The following is an 18,411-nucleotide window of genomic DNA, read 5'->3' on the forward strand; positions in this document are numbered from 1 at the left end:
CGCATCTGAGGGCAAAACTGAGCACACGGACACCACTAAGGGCAAAAGGATAATTAACCCAAAAATTAATGACTAAGAGCATCTCCAATAGATGGTCCAAAATTTGGCGGTCCAAAACCGGATATGTAAAATTTGGACCGCCAAAAAGTGCGTTTTGGATCTCCGAAAAAAGCTCAACTCCAACAGATGGTCCAAATTGATGGTCCAAAAGACCAACTCCAATAGATGGTCCAAAATGATGATGTAAATTTCTTAAAACGACATACTGCTAGTCCATTCAACATAGTTCAAACATCAAATTCAACATAGTTTCATACATGAACTTCAACTACTACTTATTCAAACTACTAGATAAACTACTCCTCATCGTCGGAGCTGCGGAACCGCGCCCAGAACTCCTCCTTCGTCGGGTCGTCGCACCCCTCCTCCTCCTCCTCCTCGTCCGAGAAGTCTGCCCAGTCCTCCTTCGGAAAGGACTCGATGGGGATCACCGTCGGGGGACCAGCCTCGTCCTCCTTCTTCGTCCCCTTCTTCTTCTGCTCCGCCTCACGCTTCCAGTAGTACTCCAGCTCGGCCTGGACGTACTCCGGATGCTCCCAAGCAAACCTCGCCATCGCCTCCTCGTCGGTCTCGCCAGCACTGACGACAACCGACGGCTTCTTCGTCTTCTTCTTCTTCGTCGTGATCTCCTTCATGTTGATGCCCTGCGGCACAAGCATCTCCGCTTTCGCCCGAGTCTCGATCTCTGGGAAGTTGAGGTGCGACCGAGGCCTCTCGGCACGCCACACCGCCACGTCGTAGGCACGCGCGGCCTCTTGGGCGGAGGGGTACGTGCTGATCCACCAATGCCTTCCGCCGTCGGAGAACTCCACACCCCAGTTACCAGAGGGCTTCTGCCTCACGCCGAAGAAGCCCGACTTGCCCTTTGGTGTCTTCTTCAGCGCCATCGGAGAGCGGTGGAGCGGCGGCGGCGTGCGACCGGGGCGGTGGCGGACGGAGCCGGGCGGGGCGGTGGCGGACGGAGCCGGGCGGGGCGGAGCTGCGGGACGGTGGCGGCGTGCGGGGCGGTGGCGGACGGAGCTACGGCGGGCGGGGCGGTGGTGGACGGAGCCGGGCGGGGCGGATCTGCGGGGCGGCGGCGGCGTGCGGGGCGGTGGCGGACGGAGCTACGGCGGGCGGGCAGGCGGCGGGGCGGCGTGGAAACAGCGGCGGGCGGGCGGCGGGGCGGCGTGGAAACAGCGGCGGGGCGCGGGGCAGCGCCGGATCTGATGCGGGCGGCGTCGGGGCGGCGGCGGACGGGGTGTGGAGGCGGCGGTGCGGCGGCGGGGCGGCGGCGGACGGGCGGGAGGTCGCGGGCGGGAAAGAAAATGAAGTGGCGGTTGGGTGTTCGCGGGAGGCGGCTGGTTTTGGACCAGATGCACCTCGTGATGTAAATTTGCATCGCGAGGTGTTGTATTTTACAACACGAGGAGGCCGCGGTCCAATTTTTTTTACATATGGACCGTCTGTTGGAGCTGTGTTTTTGACCTTAAACGGTTTAAAAGTTAGTTATTTTTTTTACCATCTATTGGAGATGCTCTAAGGTCTAAGAAATAATAATAGGTCTAATTTTTTTTATGTCAATGTAATGTAGGTACGAAGGACGTGGTGGCTCCTATGGATGCGCACCTTGGCCGTATTTGATGGGGGTCCATCGTTGACAAATCCGACTGTCTCTCAGGATAAATGCTAATACTATGAAAGTGAGATAATACAGAAGTTATTCGGTCTGGTAAAACCAAGTGAAGAGCAGTTTGAATATTATTGGATGTGTCCCCCGAAAGAAGAATACGCTAAGATTAAAATTCAAACGTGCCTATCCGGCACAAGCATTTACGCTTTTCAGTGTGAACAACATTACAACTCTTTTCATAAGCACACAAGGGTTAAAACCACAAGACAAATGTCCTGAATATATTTTTATCCGTACATCAAAGTTGTGTGTAACCGATGATTTATTGTGAGGATGGAGAGGAAGTCAATCCAACATTATCAGAACACACAATGAACAAGTGAGCGTCCAAATGACACAACTTAGTTTGGGATGTCAGCTGGTGGAAGCACGCCCTTGAGGAAAGAGTAGAGAAGAACAAGCGCTCTCTTTGGCTGGTAACTAGGAACCAGATGGCCAGCACCCCTGACCGATGCAAACGTGAAGCCTCCCTTGTACTGCTGAACATAGCCTCCAACCTAAATCCACCACAACCCCATTAATTTCATCAGAGGATCAAAACACACATTATATCTGAATTTTACATGGCTTTTTCTTATGTTTATTTCTGAACACCCGTTAATTACCTCGCTGTCAGGGGTATACCAAGGGCGCCATGGCTTCGTGATGGGTAGGTTCAGATCGTTGACGGAGTACCTCGTCGCGGTAATGGGGCACACATCATCCATATCCCCACTGAAGAAATCGTGGTCGTTCTAGTTAGAAACCTGAAGCGTAGCTACTTTATTATGCTCAATTGTCATTGTGCATGCAGTATACCTGTAGAGCCATACACTCAACCCACGTTTGACTAGCCTTTTGATGGTTGGTACCATGGAAACTGGGCCGTCGTTATAGTCCATATCTAGGCTGAAAGAAATGAAGTTGCGTAGTGCAAATTAGTTAGACCGGGTGTTGCGCTCAAAGGAAAAGAAAAAAAAAGATTGGGAAGACGTGCTCTGTAGCAGGTATCGTGTGTAATATACAGTACTTTTTTTTGCGGTAAGTAATATACAGTACTTACCTGCAAGCTGTCCAACTTGTGTTGGCCCGGGCGTGCAGAGCTTGTTGCACCTCGCCATTGTTGAGGTAAGCCAGGACGTAGTGGTCGATGCACGGATCGTAGCCAGCCAGCTGAGAAATCATAATTTGCAAACACGTACTGTGAATGGCCAAAGATATTTTTTTTAATTCTTATAGCTATCTTATGTAGCTGTTCGAGTAGTAGAAATGTTTGCATTGCTGCCCATAGAAATGTTTTAATTTTATTGGGAAAAAATGATCGAGACTAGCCGATCGACAGTGTGATCTTACGTAGCCGGACGAGTGGTACGTGCCGTCGCGTTCCGACTTGAGGCAGATCGGGGCGTATATGTTGTGGAGATCGATATTGCCTTTCTGTGGCTTGTGCGCCGCCACGAAGCACTGCCAGTCGTCTTTCGGGGTGAAGGTGCAGTTTTCACGGATATTGGCCCACCCCTCGTCGGAGATCACCCCGTGGTTCCATAAGAACTCGAGGCTCCCCTCGTCGTTCTTGTAATCGTCAAGGTACGGATTGCCGACCTACATATATATAACGTGATGAGAAATGGATATGGGTGTGTAATAAGTTGCGGGACGAAAGGAGGTGAATCAAACTAGGCACTAGTACTTACCAAGATGCCGCGGAGGTTTATGAGCGTGCCCCCGTAGAGCTCGTTCATGTATTCGATCACGGTGGCGAGCTGCGGCACGTAGTGGCCGCCGTAGCTCTCTCCGGCGATGTAGAAGTCGCGGCCCTTGTACTCCGGGAACCGCTCCAGCCATTTGAGCAGGAAGACGAACGCGTCCTTGGCGGTTCTCGGGTCGCCAACGTTGTTGTTATTGTTCGGGTTGTTGCTCGCGTAGGAGAACCCCACGCCGGCCGGCGACTCCAAGAAGATCACGTTAGCCACTGCACATCGTAATCTTCTCAGTTCAGTATAAATCAATGATCAGCGATCTCCTCTGCTCAGAAGACAGTTCGACTTAGACACTTACGGTTGTTCCAGGCATGCTTGTTCCTGCTCAGGGTCTTGCCGTCGGGGTTCACTCGGAACGGGCCGAGCTCCGTCATGGCGCCGTACCCTAGCGACGAGCACCCGGGTCCACCGTTGAGCCAGAGGAGGAGCGGCTTGGAGGCCGCCTCGTAGGGGGCTTCGACGAAGTAGTAAAAGAGCTCCCGGCCGTGCTTCTCGCTCACCGTGACGTAGCCAGCGTACTGGTCGAAGTTGACCCGCGGCGGCTGGCCGGGCAGCGCCGCGATCTTGTCGGCCACCTTGGCGCCCAGAGGTGGGAACGGAAATTGCGTTGGCAGGTGGCTGAAGCTGCTGGCGTCGGCCCATGGGTCGGTTTCCTCGGGCACGTTTGCATTACGGGCCCGTGAAGCTAGCCTCTTCTCGGACCTGGACAAGATGAACTTCCTCAGCTGATCCTCCTGGGAAGCATCTGCGAGTGATGCGCCCAGCAGAACAAGCAGCAGGAAGAAGGTAGTGGTGTGCCCAACCATTTCGCTTGTGACTTTGTGATCGTGTGAAAGATCAGTCGGCCTGTCGAGGTGTATATATGGAGTAGGAAAATGCATAGTACTCCTAGGTGGGTAACTGAGAACTGGCAAACAACGGTCTGAATAGAAGCATGCAGCTCGGATTCTCCAAGGTTGTTGGCTAGCTATACTTGCCGGGTTTGGATTTCCGGAAGATAATTTTTAGTTTACATGGCGCGAACGGTCAGGTGAGACGATGATAGCTAACCATGGAGTACATCGGAAGGACCCAACTCTAGCGGTGGGTTAAGAATGCCGGCGCGCGGAAGCAAATTTTAACACAATGGGCTTACTGCCAATTTACTTCGATTAAGACAAGGATGGAAATGGTAAATGTTCGCTTAGAAAAAAGATGTTTTAGGTTCCAGGTTTCCAGATGTAAACGCACTTGATTACGTCAACACATTCCTTTGGACGCATGCCATAGCCAAACTGCGAAGAGTATGTAGAGCATTTTTAATCGATCCTCTAAAAAAATTTAGAAGAGCAAAATGATGAGTTCACCACACCTAGCCAAGCTCCTAGATGTTTAAGGCATCTTTCACGTCGACTCTCAAACCGCCTGCATACGCCTGGATCACGTTGTCCGGACCGTGAAAACCATCCAACGCGGGCTTGTATTGATCCGTGGGACGGTTCGGACGCACTTTGTCCCGCAAACTGGAGACAAACGTGGGGCTTTGCGGGCGTCCGGACAGCACCCACGCCCCCTTTTGACCACCCTGACCACCCACACCCCTCCTCCCTCGCCCGCGCACATTCCCGCCCGGCGCCAGCTGCCTGCATTCATGCCGTTGTAGAGCGCGCCGCTGCACCTTAAAGACGGCTCAGGGCGGACGCGATCTCTCGCTGCCTCCGTCACTGAAGCAGCGCGCCGGCCGAGGGCGTCGCCCGCGATGCGTCTCCGGTGTCTGCGCCTATTCATTGCTGATGACGTGTTACTAGACAGGATGGATATCCACCACACCCGTTCAATGCCCCATTCGTCCGTATGCCGCCGTTAAGCAGGCTCGTCGGCCGAGAAATCAACTCCGACGCCGCACATTGATACACCCGGTGATGGGAAACATAGCATGCAATTTTAAAAAAATTCCTACGCTCACGCAAGATCTATCTAGGAGATGCATAGCAACGAGGGGAAGAGTGTGTCTACGTACCCTCGTAGACCGTAAGCGGAAGCGTTTAACAACGTGGTTGATGCAGTCGAACTTCTTCTAGTTCCGACCGATCAAGTACCAAACGTGTGGCACCTTCGAGTTCTGCACACGTTCAGCTCGATGACGTCCGTCGTCCTCTTGATCCAGCAAGATGTCGAGGAAGTAGATGAGTTCCGTCAGCACGACGGCGTGGTGACGATGATGGTGAAGTGATCCGCACAGGGCTTCGCCTAAGCACCGCGAGAATATGACCGGGGGTGTAAACTGTGGAGGGGGCGCCGCACACGGCTAACAATTGATGTTGATGTGTTCTAGGCGCCCCCCTCCCCACATATATATAGGTGGGAGGGGAGGAGAGGCAGCCAGGGGGCGCCCCAAGTAGGAACCGAATCCTACTTGGGGTTTCCCCAAGTGGCACCCCCTTTCCTTTTTTCACCGGAGAAGAAAGGGAAGGGGGAAGAGAGAAAGGAAGGGGGCCCATATCTTCCCCCGGGGGTTCCGGTACCCCCCGGTACTCCGATAAATACCCGATACACTCAGGAACACTTTCAGTGTCCGAGTACTATCGTCCTATATATCAATATTTACCTCTCGACCATTTCGAGACTCCTCGTCATGTCTGTGATCTCATCCGGGACTCCGAACAACATTCGGTCACCAAATCACATAACTCATATAATAGAATATCGTCATCGAACGTTAAGCGTGCGGACCCTACGGGATCGGTCGATCATGAAGACGTACGACTACATCAACCGCGTTGTCATAACGCTTCCGCTTATGGTCTACGAGGGTACGTAGACGACACTCTCCTCTCTCGTTGCTATGCATCACCATGATCTTGCGTGTGCGTAGAATTTTTTTTGAAATTAGTACGTTCCCCAACAGTGGTATCAAAGCCAGGTTTATGGGTAGATGTTATATGCACGAGTAGAACACAAGTGAGTTGTGGGTGATACAAGTCATACTGCTTACCAGCATGTCATACTTTGGTTTGGCGGTATTGTTGGATGAAGCGGCCCGGACCGACATTACGCGTACGCTTACGCGAGACTGGTTCTACCGACGTGCTTTGCACACAGGTGGCTGGCAGGTGTCAGTTTCTCCAACTTTAGTTGAACCGAGTGTGACTACGCCCGGTCCTTGTTGAAGGTTAAAACAACACTAACTTGACGAAATACCGTTGTGGTTTTGATGCGTAGGTAAGAACGGTTCTTACTCAGCCCGTAGTAGCCACGTAAAGCTTGCAACAACAAAGTAGAGGACGTCTAACTTGTTTTTGCAGGGCATGCTGTGATGTGATATGGTCAAGACATGATGCTATATTTTATTGTATGAGATGATCATGTTTTGTAACAGAGTTATCGGCAACTGGCAGGAGCCATATGGTTGTCGCTTTATTGTATGAAATGCAATCACCATGTAATTGCTTTACTTTATCACTAAGCGGTAGCGATAGTCGTAGAAGCAATAGTTGGCGAGACGACAATGATACTACGATGGAGATCAAGGTGTTGCGCCGGTGACGATGGTGATCATGACGGTGCTTTGGAGATGAAGATCAAAGGCACAAGATGATGATGGCCATATCATATCACTTATATTGATTGCATGTGATGTTTATCCTTTATGCATCTTATTCTGCTTTGATTGACGGTAGCATTATAAGATGACCTCTCACTAAAAATTTCAAGGTACAAGTGTTCTCCCTGAGTATGCACCGTTGCCAAAGTTCGTCGTGCCGAGACACCACGTGATGATCGGGTGTGATAAGCTCAACGTTCTTATACAACCGGTGCAAGCCAGTTTTGCACACGCAGAATACCGGGTTAAACTTGACGAGCCTAACATATGCAGATATGGCCTCGGAACACGGAGACTGAAAGGTCGAATGTGAATCATATAGTAGATATGATCAACATAGTGATGTTCACCGTTGAAAACTACTCCATTTCATGTGATGATCGGTTATGGTTTAGTTGCTTTGGATCACGTGATCACTTAGATGATAAGAGAGATGTCTATCTAAGTGGGAGTTCTTAAGTAATATGATTAATTGAACTTAAATTTATCATGAACTTAGTACCTGATAGTATTTTGCTTGTCTATGTTGTTGTACATAGATGGCCCGTGTTGTTGTTCCGTTGAATTTTAATGCATTCCTTGAGAAAGCAAAGTTGAAAGATGATGATAGCAATTACATGGACTGGGTCCGTAACTTGAGGATTATCCTCATTGCTGCACAGAAGAATTACGTCCTGGAAGCACCGCTGGGTGCCAGGCCTGCTGCAGATGCTACTAATGACGTTAAGAACGCCTGGCAGAACAAAGCTGATGACTACTCGATAGTTCAATGTGCCATGCTTTACGGCTTAGAACCGGGACTTCAACGATGTTTTGAACGTCATGGAGCATATGAGATGTTCCAGGAGTTGAAGTTAATATTTCAAGCAAATGCCCGGATTGAGAGATATGAAGTCTGCAATAAATTCTACAGCTGCAAAATGGAGGAGAATAGTTCTGTCAGTGAACATATACTCAAAATGTCTGGGTATAATAATCACTTGATTCAACTGGGAGTTAGTCTTCCAGATGATAGTGTCATTGACAGAATTCTTCAATCACTGCCACCAAGCTACAAGAGCTTCGTGATGAACTATAACATGCAAGGGATGGATAAGACAATTCCCGAGCTCTTCGCGATGCTAAAGGCTGCGGAGGTAGAAATCAAGAAGGAGCATCAAGTGTTGATGGTCAACAAGACCACCAGTTTCAAGAAAAAAGGTAAAGGGAAGAAGAAGGGGAACTTCAAGAAGAACAGCAAACAAATTTCTGCTCAGGAGAAGAAACCCAAGTCTGGACCTAAGCCTGAGACCGAGTGCTTCTACTGCAAACAAACTAGTCACTAAAAGCGAAACTGCCCCAAGTATTTGGCGGATAAGACAGATGGCAAGGTGAACAAAGGTATATGTGATATACATGTTATTGATGTGTACCTTACTAAAGCTCGCAGTAGTACCTGGGTATTTGATACTAGTTCTGTTGCTAATATTTGCAACTCAAAACAAGGACTACGAATTGAGCGAAGATTGGCTAAGGACGAGGTGGCGATGCGCGTGGGAAATGGTTCCAAAGTCGATGTGATCGCCGTCGGCACGCTACCTCTAAATCTACCTTCGGGATTAATTTTAGACCTGAATAATTGTTATTTAGTGCCAGCGTTAAGCATGAACATTATATCTGGATCTTGTTTGATGCGAGACGGTTATTCATTTAAATTTGAGAATAATGGTTGTTCTATTTATTTGAGTAATATCTTTTATGGTCATGCACCCTTGAAGAGTGGTCTATTTGTGTTGAATCTCGATAGTAGTAATACACATATTCATAATGTTGAAGCCAAAAGATGCAGAGTTGATAAATAGTGCAACTTATTTGTGGCACTGCCGTTTGAGTCATATTGGTGTAAAGCGCATGAAGAAACTCCATACTGACGGACTTCTGGAATCACTTGGTACTTGCGAACCATGCCTCATGGGCAAGATGACTAAAACGCCGTTCTCTGGAACGATGTAGCGAGCGACAGATTTGTTGGAAATCATACATACTAATGTATGTGGTCCAATGAATATTGAGGCTCGCAGCGGGTATCGTTATTTTCTCACCTTCACAGATGATTTGAGCAGATATGGGTATATCTACTTAATGAAACATAAGTCTAAAATATTTGAAAAGTTCAAAGAATTTCAGAGTTAAGTGGAAAATCATCATAACAAGAAAATAAAGTTTCCATGATCTGATCGTGGAGGAGAATATTTGAGTTACGAGTTTGGTCTACATTTGAAACAATGCGGAATAGTTTCGCAACTCACGCCACCCAGAACACCACAGCCTAATGGTGTGTCCGAACGTCGTAATCGTACTTTACTAGATATGGTGCGATCTATGATGTCTCTTACTGATTTACCGCTATCGTTTTGGGGTTATGCTTTAGAGACGGCTGCATTCAAAATCCGTTGAGACGACGCCTTATGAACTATGGTTTGGCAAGAAACCAAAGTTATCGTTTCTTGAAGTTTGGGGCTGCGATGCTTATGTGAAAAAGCTTCAACCTGATATGCTCGAACCAAAATCGGAGAAATGTGTCCACATAGGATACCCAAAGGAGACTGTTGGGTACACCTTCTATCACAGATCCGAAGGCAAGACATTCGTTGCTAAGAATGGATCCTTTCTAGAGAAGGAGTTTCTCTCGAAAGAAGTGAGTGGGAGGAAAGTAGAACTTGATGACGTAACTGTACCTACTCCCTTATTGGAAAGTAGTTCATCACAGAAACCGGTTCCTGTGACACCTACACCAATTAGTGAGGAAGCTAATGATGTTGATCATGAATCTTCAGATCAAGTTACTACCAAACCTCGTAGGTCAACCAGAGTAAGATCCGCACCAGAGTGGTACGGTAATCCTATTCTGGAAGTCATGTTACTTGACCATGGCGAACCTACGAACTATGAAGAAGCGATGGTGAGCCCAGATTCCGCAAAATGGCTTGAGGCCATGAAATCTGAGATGGGATCCATGTATGGGTACAAGGTGTGGACTTTGGTTGACTTCCCGATGATCGGCAAGCCATAGAGAATAAATGGATCTTCAAGAAGAAGACTGACGCTGACGGTAATGTTAGTGTCTATAAAGCTCGACTTGTTGCGAAAGGTTTTCGACAAGTTCAAGGGGTTGACTACGATGAGACTTTCTCACCCGTAGCGATGCTTAAGTCTGTCCGAATCATGTTAGCAATTGCCGCATTTTATGATTATGAAATTTGGCAAATGGATGTCAAAACTGCATTCCTGGATGGATTTCTGGAAGAAGAGTTGTATATGATGCAACCAAAAGGTTTTGTCGATCCAAAGGGTGCTAACAAAGTGTGCAAGCTCCAGCGATCCATTTATGGACTGGTGCAAGCCTCTCGGAGTTGGAATAAACGTTTTGATAGTGTGAACAAAGCATATGGTTTTATACAGACTTTTGGAGAAGCCTGTATTTACAAGAAAGTGAGTGGGAGCTCTGTAGCATTTCTAATATTATATGTGGATGACATATTGTTGATTGGAAATAATATATAATTTCTGGATAGCATAAAAGGATACTTGAATAAGAGTTTTTCAATGAAGGACCTTGGTGAAGCTCCTTATATATTGGGCATCAAGATCTATAGAGATAGATCAAGACGCTTAATTGGACTTTCACAAAGCACATACCTTGATAAAGTTTTGAAAAAGTTCAAAATGGATCAAGCAAAGAAAGGGTTCTTGCCTATGTTACAAGGTGTGAAGTTGAGTCAGACTCAATGCCCGACCACTGCAGAAGATAGAGAGAAAATGAAAAGTGTTCCCTATGCTTCAGCCATATGCTCTATCATGTATGCAATGTTGTGTACCAGACCTGATGTGTGCCTTGATATTAGTTTAGCAGGGAGGTACCAAAGTAATCCAGGAGTGGATCACTGGACAACAGTCAAGAACATCCTGAAATACCTGAAAAGGACTAAGGATATGTTTCTTGTTTATGGAGGTGACAAAGAGCTCGTCGTAAATGGTTACATCGATACAAGCTTTGACACTGATCCGAACGATTCTAAATCGCAAACCGGATACGTGTTTATATTAAACGGTGGAGCTGTCAGTTGGTGCAGTTCTAAACAAAGCATCGTGGCGGGATCTACGTGTGAAGTGGAGTACATAGCTTCTTCGGAAGCAGCAAATGAAGGAGTCCGGATGAAGGAGTTCATATCCAATCTAGGTGTCATACCTAGTGCATCGGGTCCAATGAAAATCTTTTGTGACAATACTGGTGCAATTGCCTTGGCAAAGGAATCCAGATTTCACAAGAGAACCAAGCACATCAAGAGACGATTCAATTCCATCCAGGATCAAGTCCAGGTGGGAGACAAAGAGATTTGCAAGATACATATGGATCTGAATGTTGCAGACCCATTGACTAAGCCTCTCTTCCACGAGAAAAACATGATCAACACCAAGACTCCATGGGTGTTAGAATCATTACTGTGTAATCTAGATTATTGACTCTAGTGCAAGTGGGAGACTGAAGGAAATATGCCCTATTGGCAATAATAAAGTTATTATTTATTTCCTCATACGATAAATGTTTATTATTCATGTTAGAATTGTATTAACCGGAAACATAATACATGTGTGAATACATAGACAAACATAGTGTCACTAGTATGCCTCTACTTGACTAGCTCGTTGATCAAAGATGGTTGAGTTTCCTAGCCATAGACATGAGTTGTCATTTGATTAACGGGATCACATCATTAGGAGAATGATGTGATTGACTTGACCCATTCCGTTAGCGTAGCACTTGATCGTTTAGTTTACTGATATTGCTTTCTCCATGACTTATACATGTTCCTATGACTATGAGATTATGCAACTCCCGAATACCGGAGGAACACTTTGTGTGCTACCAAACGTCACAATGTAACTGGGTGATTATAAAGGTGCTCTACAGGTGTCTCCGATGGTGTTCGTTGAGTTGGCATAGATCGAGAATAGGATTTGTCACTCCGATTGTCGGAGAGGTATCACTACAAAAAAATACACTTCCGTGATGATACATGTTTGTCACAGTAGGTCGCGTTTTTTGTCATGCATGTATATCCATGACAAATTTATGACAGAATGAAGATAGTCATACCTGTGCTGTCGTAGAAGTGTTCCATGACATTACCAAAATTATCATCACGGAAGTGTCCACTTCCATGACGATAAATCGCGCGTCACAGAAGTGCTTTTGTCAAGGGTGACCGACACGTGGCATCCACCGTAACGGAACGCCGTTAAGCTATCGGGTCGGGTTTTGGATCTGATAACCTGTTAACAGCCCCGACCAATGGGGATTTTCCACGTGTAAAATCATCATTGCCTGGAGGAAACACGTGTCGGCTCATCGTTGGGACAGATGTCATCCACTCATTGGACAGAAGGCGCCTATGATACGTCGACACGTGGCACGGCCCAACAGAGGCCCATTCCTGTGAAAAGGCCGGCCCGTTTGACTTGGTCAAAAGGTGGCGGGCCGGCCCATGGAAAGCCTGTTAACGGCATGTTCGCATATAGCCCATTTACAGCCCGCTAACCCAAGGCCCGTTACGCCCTATCCGAATTAGGCCCAGTAGCGTCATCTGGGCCATCCAATATGATTCCAGCCCGTTTTCACTTCTGGCCCATGTATGGCCCATGACGTCTTTCGGCCCATATCAGGCCCTATGTAACTCTTGGCCTATTAACGACCCATGGTGAAACTGGCCCGTAATGAACATTATATCACTTTACACCCATTAACGGCCCGTGGTGAAACTGGCCCGTAATGAACAGTGTATCACTTTATACCCATTAATGGCCCGTTATTCCATTGGGCCGTTTCCAGCCCATGTTATCTTTCAGCCTTCTCAGAGCCCATTTATTCTTGGGCTCATTTCCAGTATTCGTTTACTTACGACCCGTTACTGTCATTTTTTGCTTGTGGGCCAAATTCAGCCCGTGGTTACAGTCGGCCCGTTTGTGGTCCGTTAATACGTTGGGCCGTTTTCATAGCGTCATCAAATACGACCTATTAACGATGGCCCGTTATGGTCGGCCCATGAACGGACGATTCCAACTCTAGCCCGTTTACGGCCATAATGCGACCTGTTATTGGCCCATGTTTGGCCAATCGATCATACGGCCTGTATAAGGCCCATTGATGATACGGCCCGTAGAAGGCCCATTGTTTCTACGGCCCGTAGAAGGCCAACTATTTCTACGACCCGTAGAAGGCCCACTGTTTCTACGGCCCGTAGGAGGCCCAGTGTCACTACAGTAAATATTAGCCCATGGTTATTGTGGCCTAGTTTTAAAAAATAGGTTATTGCAGCCACTAGCAAACCGCGGAAAAAGAAGTGCACTGACTACAAGCAAACAAATAAACAAGACAACAAGGAAATAAATAAGCAAGCAACTTAAGCTAGGCTATCACGGCTATTACACATATTACATCCACTGGGCATCAAAGTTCGCCACCAGTGATCATAAAGCGCAACGAATAAGCAGATTACAAAAACTGGGCACCATTGCAGCGTAACAAAATAATACTGAACCGAGACCACTTCCAAGACAGTTCAAGAAAGGTTAGCCTTGCGGGGGAACTACTGCGCAAGCTGCGGAGCAAGGCTGTGAGACCATCCTAGCATGTCGGTCATAGCTTCCAGGTGTAGCTGTTTAGCGATGAGGTTCTCATTGGTGTTCTCCGCAATCTTTCTTAGAGATAGGACTTCAAGTCGAAGTTGAGTTGCAGAATGCCTTTCTGCTAGAACTTGGGACTGAAGAAGTCGAACTGATTCAGACAACGAATTCTGTGAGCTTGTCTGACTGTTAGTCTCAAGTAACTTGAACAATGCATCAAGACAAGACTTTGGGGTTGTCTCGCTATCTTCAAGATGTTTTGCCTTCTTTGCTGCAATATATGTTGGGTTTGTCTCACAGCCTTCAGCAGACTTGTGCATGCCATCAGGCATATCACCCTGAAACAAAGCAGAGAGATGACAGGTTTTGCACGTGTATAAACAAAGATGATAACTGTTCTGTCAATTCTATCCAATTTCAAATTAGAAAATAAAGAGTAAGTTCAAAATATCAATAGCATAATTTGGCATTGTTCATAATGCGGGGAGCTTCACCACACTACTGGATTACCATGTCAACATAACAAGCATAGATGATGGGCAAAGAAAATCATTGTATCTATTTTGGATAATGTGCATGGCATGTTGTTCATATCATCAGCCACATCAGTAAGATAAAACAGGAGATGACAAGGTGCAAACGTGGGCTGCTTCACCACACACTGGATTATAGATCCACAAAAACAAGCATACATATAGGGAGTATTAAGTAATGTGCATGGTATGAATAAGGAATTTGGTTTTACAAGTAAAACTTAGAACTTACGGTTCTTACGAACATGCATTTTGGTAGAAACAACAAACTAAACAGCAGTAAACGATAGGGAGTATGAGCAAATTAAACAGCAGTTGAGGATAAAGGCTTTAGAAGGACTGACTTACATTAACAGTTATCACCGGCTTTATAATGCCCTTCTCCATGTCAAGGGAAGGATAACTCAAGAATTTCAGCACAGAATCTTCTTCATAAGCATTGCCTGTACTCTACATTTTGTAGAGAGTAATTATAGATATGATAATACTGGAAGGGATAGAGGATAATGAAGATAAGATGCAGATTGATGCTACACAATCAACTACCAATCCCTGGAAGTACAAGCGTTACAGGACAAAATGTACTGACAAGAGCAATGGGCTACACTTCTGCACTGGCATTGTCTGTGTATTCTACTTGTTGGTAAGATTAAATATAGATCTGATCTTTTTTAGTAAATGGTGGGCGAGGGAGATAAGATGCAGAATGCTACAAAATGAACCAATCCCTCTTCCCATAATACAAGAGTGTTTTGAACACTGGTGTACTGTACAAAACGTTCTTATATTATGGGACGGAGGAAGTAGCTGTTAATGTAAGTAAAGTGATAGACCACGTTCAGTCCTTACAAGAGGACTGCAGAGCTAAACCTCTTCAAAAGCATTGGGTTGATTCTAAATTTATGTAAGAGTCCATACGGATCTTATAATGTCCACCAAATGGACGATTACGAGTCTAACATGTGCAGTGATGCTACATAATCAAACAACTATGAAAGTAAGTATGGTCATACAGGGCAAGAGGTACTCACAAGAGCAATGCAGTGTGCAGTATAGTTGCGAGATTCTGTGGTCCCTTGAGAACGAATGTTCTTCTGCTAACAGTTTTCGTACAAGTGAGACATTAAGGCAAATGCAGAAATTTAGTTCAAATTGTGATGTGATATCATAGACAGTACCTTACGCTGCAGCCGAGACCAATGTGTAACAAGATTATTCCAGTCACCGTCGGATAAATGTAGCACCGGAGACTCTACACAAATTTCGTTCAGAGGCTTGCCATCGAAGTGCGCTTGCCTCAGGTAGGAACAATACTTCATCAAGAGTGCTTGAAAAGTGCAACCAACCCTTGCTCGTCATCACAATCCAGTTTGCTCCTCGCCTATTTAAAAGAATGAAATCTTGTGTCTTCTGTCAGCAGAAACATATGCAGTAATGACCATGAATAACATTAGTGCATTACTTACGCGTAAGTTGCGGAGGAAGACTGGAAATTGTTCTGTGTCTGCGGTATAATCTTTCCATGAAGGAAAGATGCGCACAAAGTTCCTGACAACAACATAAGCTTCGTCTTCTAAACTGGGAAGAAATGGAACAGGGGTCCTATTTGCTGCAATTGGGGCTCTCTCTGGTTCGAAAAGGTATTTGGCAACTGGATTTGGTGTACTCTTTGCTGGAATGGGGGTTTTGCGTCGTACAGCTGGTGCTATGTCAACTGGCATAATCATACTGTCTGCTGTAGTTGGGGTCTGCTGAGTTGGGGCATCAGAAATGACCAGTGTAGTAGGGCTAGAGTCTGCTAGTGTTGGGGTATTTTGTGGGTCAGGTGATATTGCAACTACACCTAATGGGCTATTTGATTTATCAGGTGCCACTACCTTTTCCAAATACTTTGCTTGTGCTCCTCCACGATCAGCAATCGCGCTCTTCCTTTTGAATGTCTGATACACAAGAACAACATTTGAATGGATAAATATGGTATGATGACAGATGGAATATGTACTGAAAATGGATAGGCAGGGCGTATTCACATACACGATGTGTAAACTAAGCTAATGGCAGTTCAACAAAGTAGAAGCAATGCAAAGCATCAGTTGCAAGATATGTGCGAGCAATGTAACCTTGGAAAGTTAGAGCAAGTACCTTGATGGGTGAATAAGATAGGGCATCTTCCTCTGACTCCTCCACTAGGGAGCTACATTGACTTATGTCTCCCTCTAGCTCAGAATCACTGTTAGGGTCATATTCTGAGGATGAATCTGTAGGTGGAGAGCGTTTTCATTGCATTGCATCCAGACTTGATTTCAGTCCCTTAATGCCAAGTTTGACAGCCATGGCATTGTTCTGCTTTATTCTTTTCATGCGCGCAAGCTCATAATCATTATGATGCTGTTCAGAATCTGAGATTCATGAAAACATAAAAAAGTACTCAGATTATCTATGGAATGCATTGCGGATTCAACTCGGAGAGTGTCTCCCTATAAACCCCTGCATATGCAAAGTTTACCTCCCCAACCGTGCTGACCAGACCACACCCAGAAATACAAACCCCTTATGTCTCTATAACAGGCAAGCACACATTTCAAAACTGAAGTAGGAACATTAGAATCATATGAAATTCGTATTTGAACAAATAAACTAAGCAATTATGAGTGGCGTAATGTTTAGCTTCAAGGGTGGAGTGTTGGTAGTGCGACACAAAGCAAGTAGGCAGATTGTATTCCATGTAAAAGATCGAAACCTATGTAAAAGCTGGAAATGACACTTTCTTTCTATACAATGCAGTGTTCGTTACCCACACATGATGGAAGAGATCACATAGAGAAATACTATTCACTCATGTCTACGGTTCCAGTATTTAGAAACAGGGTGGTCCACCCTAAAAAAATATTGACAACAAATATGACAAGGCAAGCATAGATGTAGTGAATCAATCATTTACTTCTGAGCTTACTAGGACAAGTATGCAGAATTGTAACTACAGTAAGAGACCGTCCAAAATCTGAATGAAGAAGTTTGTCTAGCACTTATTGTTTGCAACTAATCGACGTGAATAATTGGATATTATATCGAATGAGTAAGAAAGACAAGTAAAATTGTCAACAAACCTGGCTTGCAGTAGTAATCTGGGTCAATGTCACTATGATCAACAATCCAAAATGACTAGTTTCTGTTCCGAGGGCCGGAATTTTGAAAACCCTGTGAACTTTAGAGGTACTAAAGATTACCGAAATACATCTGAACCATTAAGTGTAGGTAGCACTGAGCACACAACAAACCCTAATGACAGTCCTGCCTAATGAGTAATGAATCAATTAGAAAATGGGTGATGAGGAGTGGCTGCTGAGTGTTGAGGACGTATCTCCGGATAAATCGGGTTGGCTTGGTGGGTGCTGCACGCCTGAGCCCTGAACGGACTGGGAAGGTAGGCACGGCGGCGCGCCCGGGCAGCGGTGACGCTGTTGGGCGAGCGGCTCCTGGCCTCCTGTTAGTCCGGCGTCTCCTCCTAGAGTCATGCTGTCCGGGGACGGCAAGTCGCCGGCGAGGCAGGCGGCTGGGGGCGACTAGAGATCGGAAGCGCGCAGCAGAACAGAGGGGAATCGGGGCCTGGGACGACCCAAAATCCCAGGGTGGGCCGGCCCACCGTGGGCACCCTGTAGAGATACACACCCGAGCGGTGAACATGCATTTTCGAAACTAATTCAGGAACATTTAGCTGACCAATTAAACAACTCTGTTTTAATAATATCAGATTCGTATTTGAACAACTAAGCTTGTTTAGCTTGATGGGTGGAGCAGTGTTATTATGACACGAAGCACGTATTCTGATCGTATAGTGATCATAAAAGGGGGAAACTCTAAGCATATTTTTTTAGCAAAAGATGTTTCCCCTCCGATTTCTATTAAAGAAACCACCACGGAACCAACATGATCAATTAAACCCTAAGCATGATCAATTAAATCGTATTATGGCTGTGCCATGGCAGATTTGAAGCTGCAAACCGGAGAAATGATATTTAGCATCCATTGTTTGCTTCAAACTAAGAACTAAATTCTAAGAGCTGAAAAGAAAGTAGAGTAACCAAGTTAAGATCTATTTTCTGGTTGAGATCAAAAAGTTGAGGAGATATGAAGTACCACCTCTCTTGCGGCGCCGTGTAG

The 18,411-nt window shown here is 46.0% G+C and overlaps 1 protein-coding gene and 1 pseudogene across 1 annotated transcript; both read right to left on the reverse strand.

The window, feature by feature from the left end:
• Positions 1-356: 356 nt before the first annotated feature.
• LOC120964808 (uncharacterized) lies at positions 357-947 on the reverse strand. The gene has a single exon (XM_040389778.1). The coding sequence runs from the start codon at positions 945-947 to the stop codon at positions 357-359; it is 591 nt and encodes a 196-aa protein (XP_040245712.1).
• A 601-nt stretch (positions 948-1,548) lies between these two features.
• The window catches only part of LOC109747589 (serine carboxypeptidase 1-like), a 67,707-nt pseudogene continuing 50,844 nt past the window's right edge, over positions 1,549-18,411 (reverse strand).

Source organism: Aegilops tauschii, chromosome 5, assembly GCF_002575655.3.
Source record: "Aegilops tauschii subsp. strangulata cultivar AL8/78 chromosome 5, Aet v6.0, whole genome shotgun sequence".
NCBI classification, from domain to species: Eukaryota; Viridiplantae; Streptophyta; class Magnoliopsida; order Poales; family Poaceae; genus Aegilops; species Aegilops tauschii.

What these genes read in the sequence shown, in the direction of transcription:
- LOC120964808 (XM_040389778.1), bottom strand. Translation starts at nt 947, where the DNA reads ATGGCGCTGAAGAAGACACCAAAGGGCAAGTCGGGCTTCTTCGGCGTG.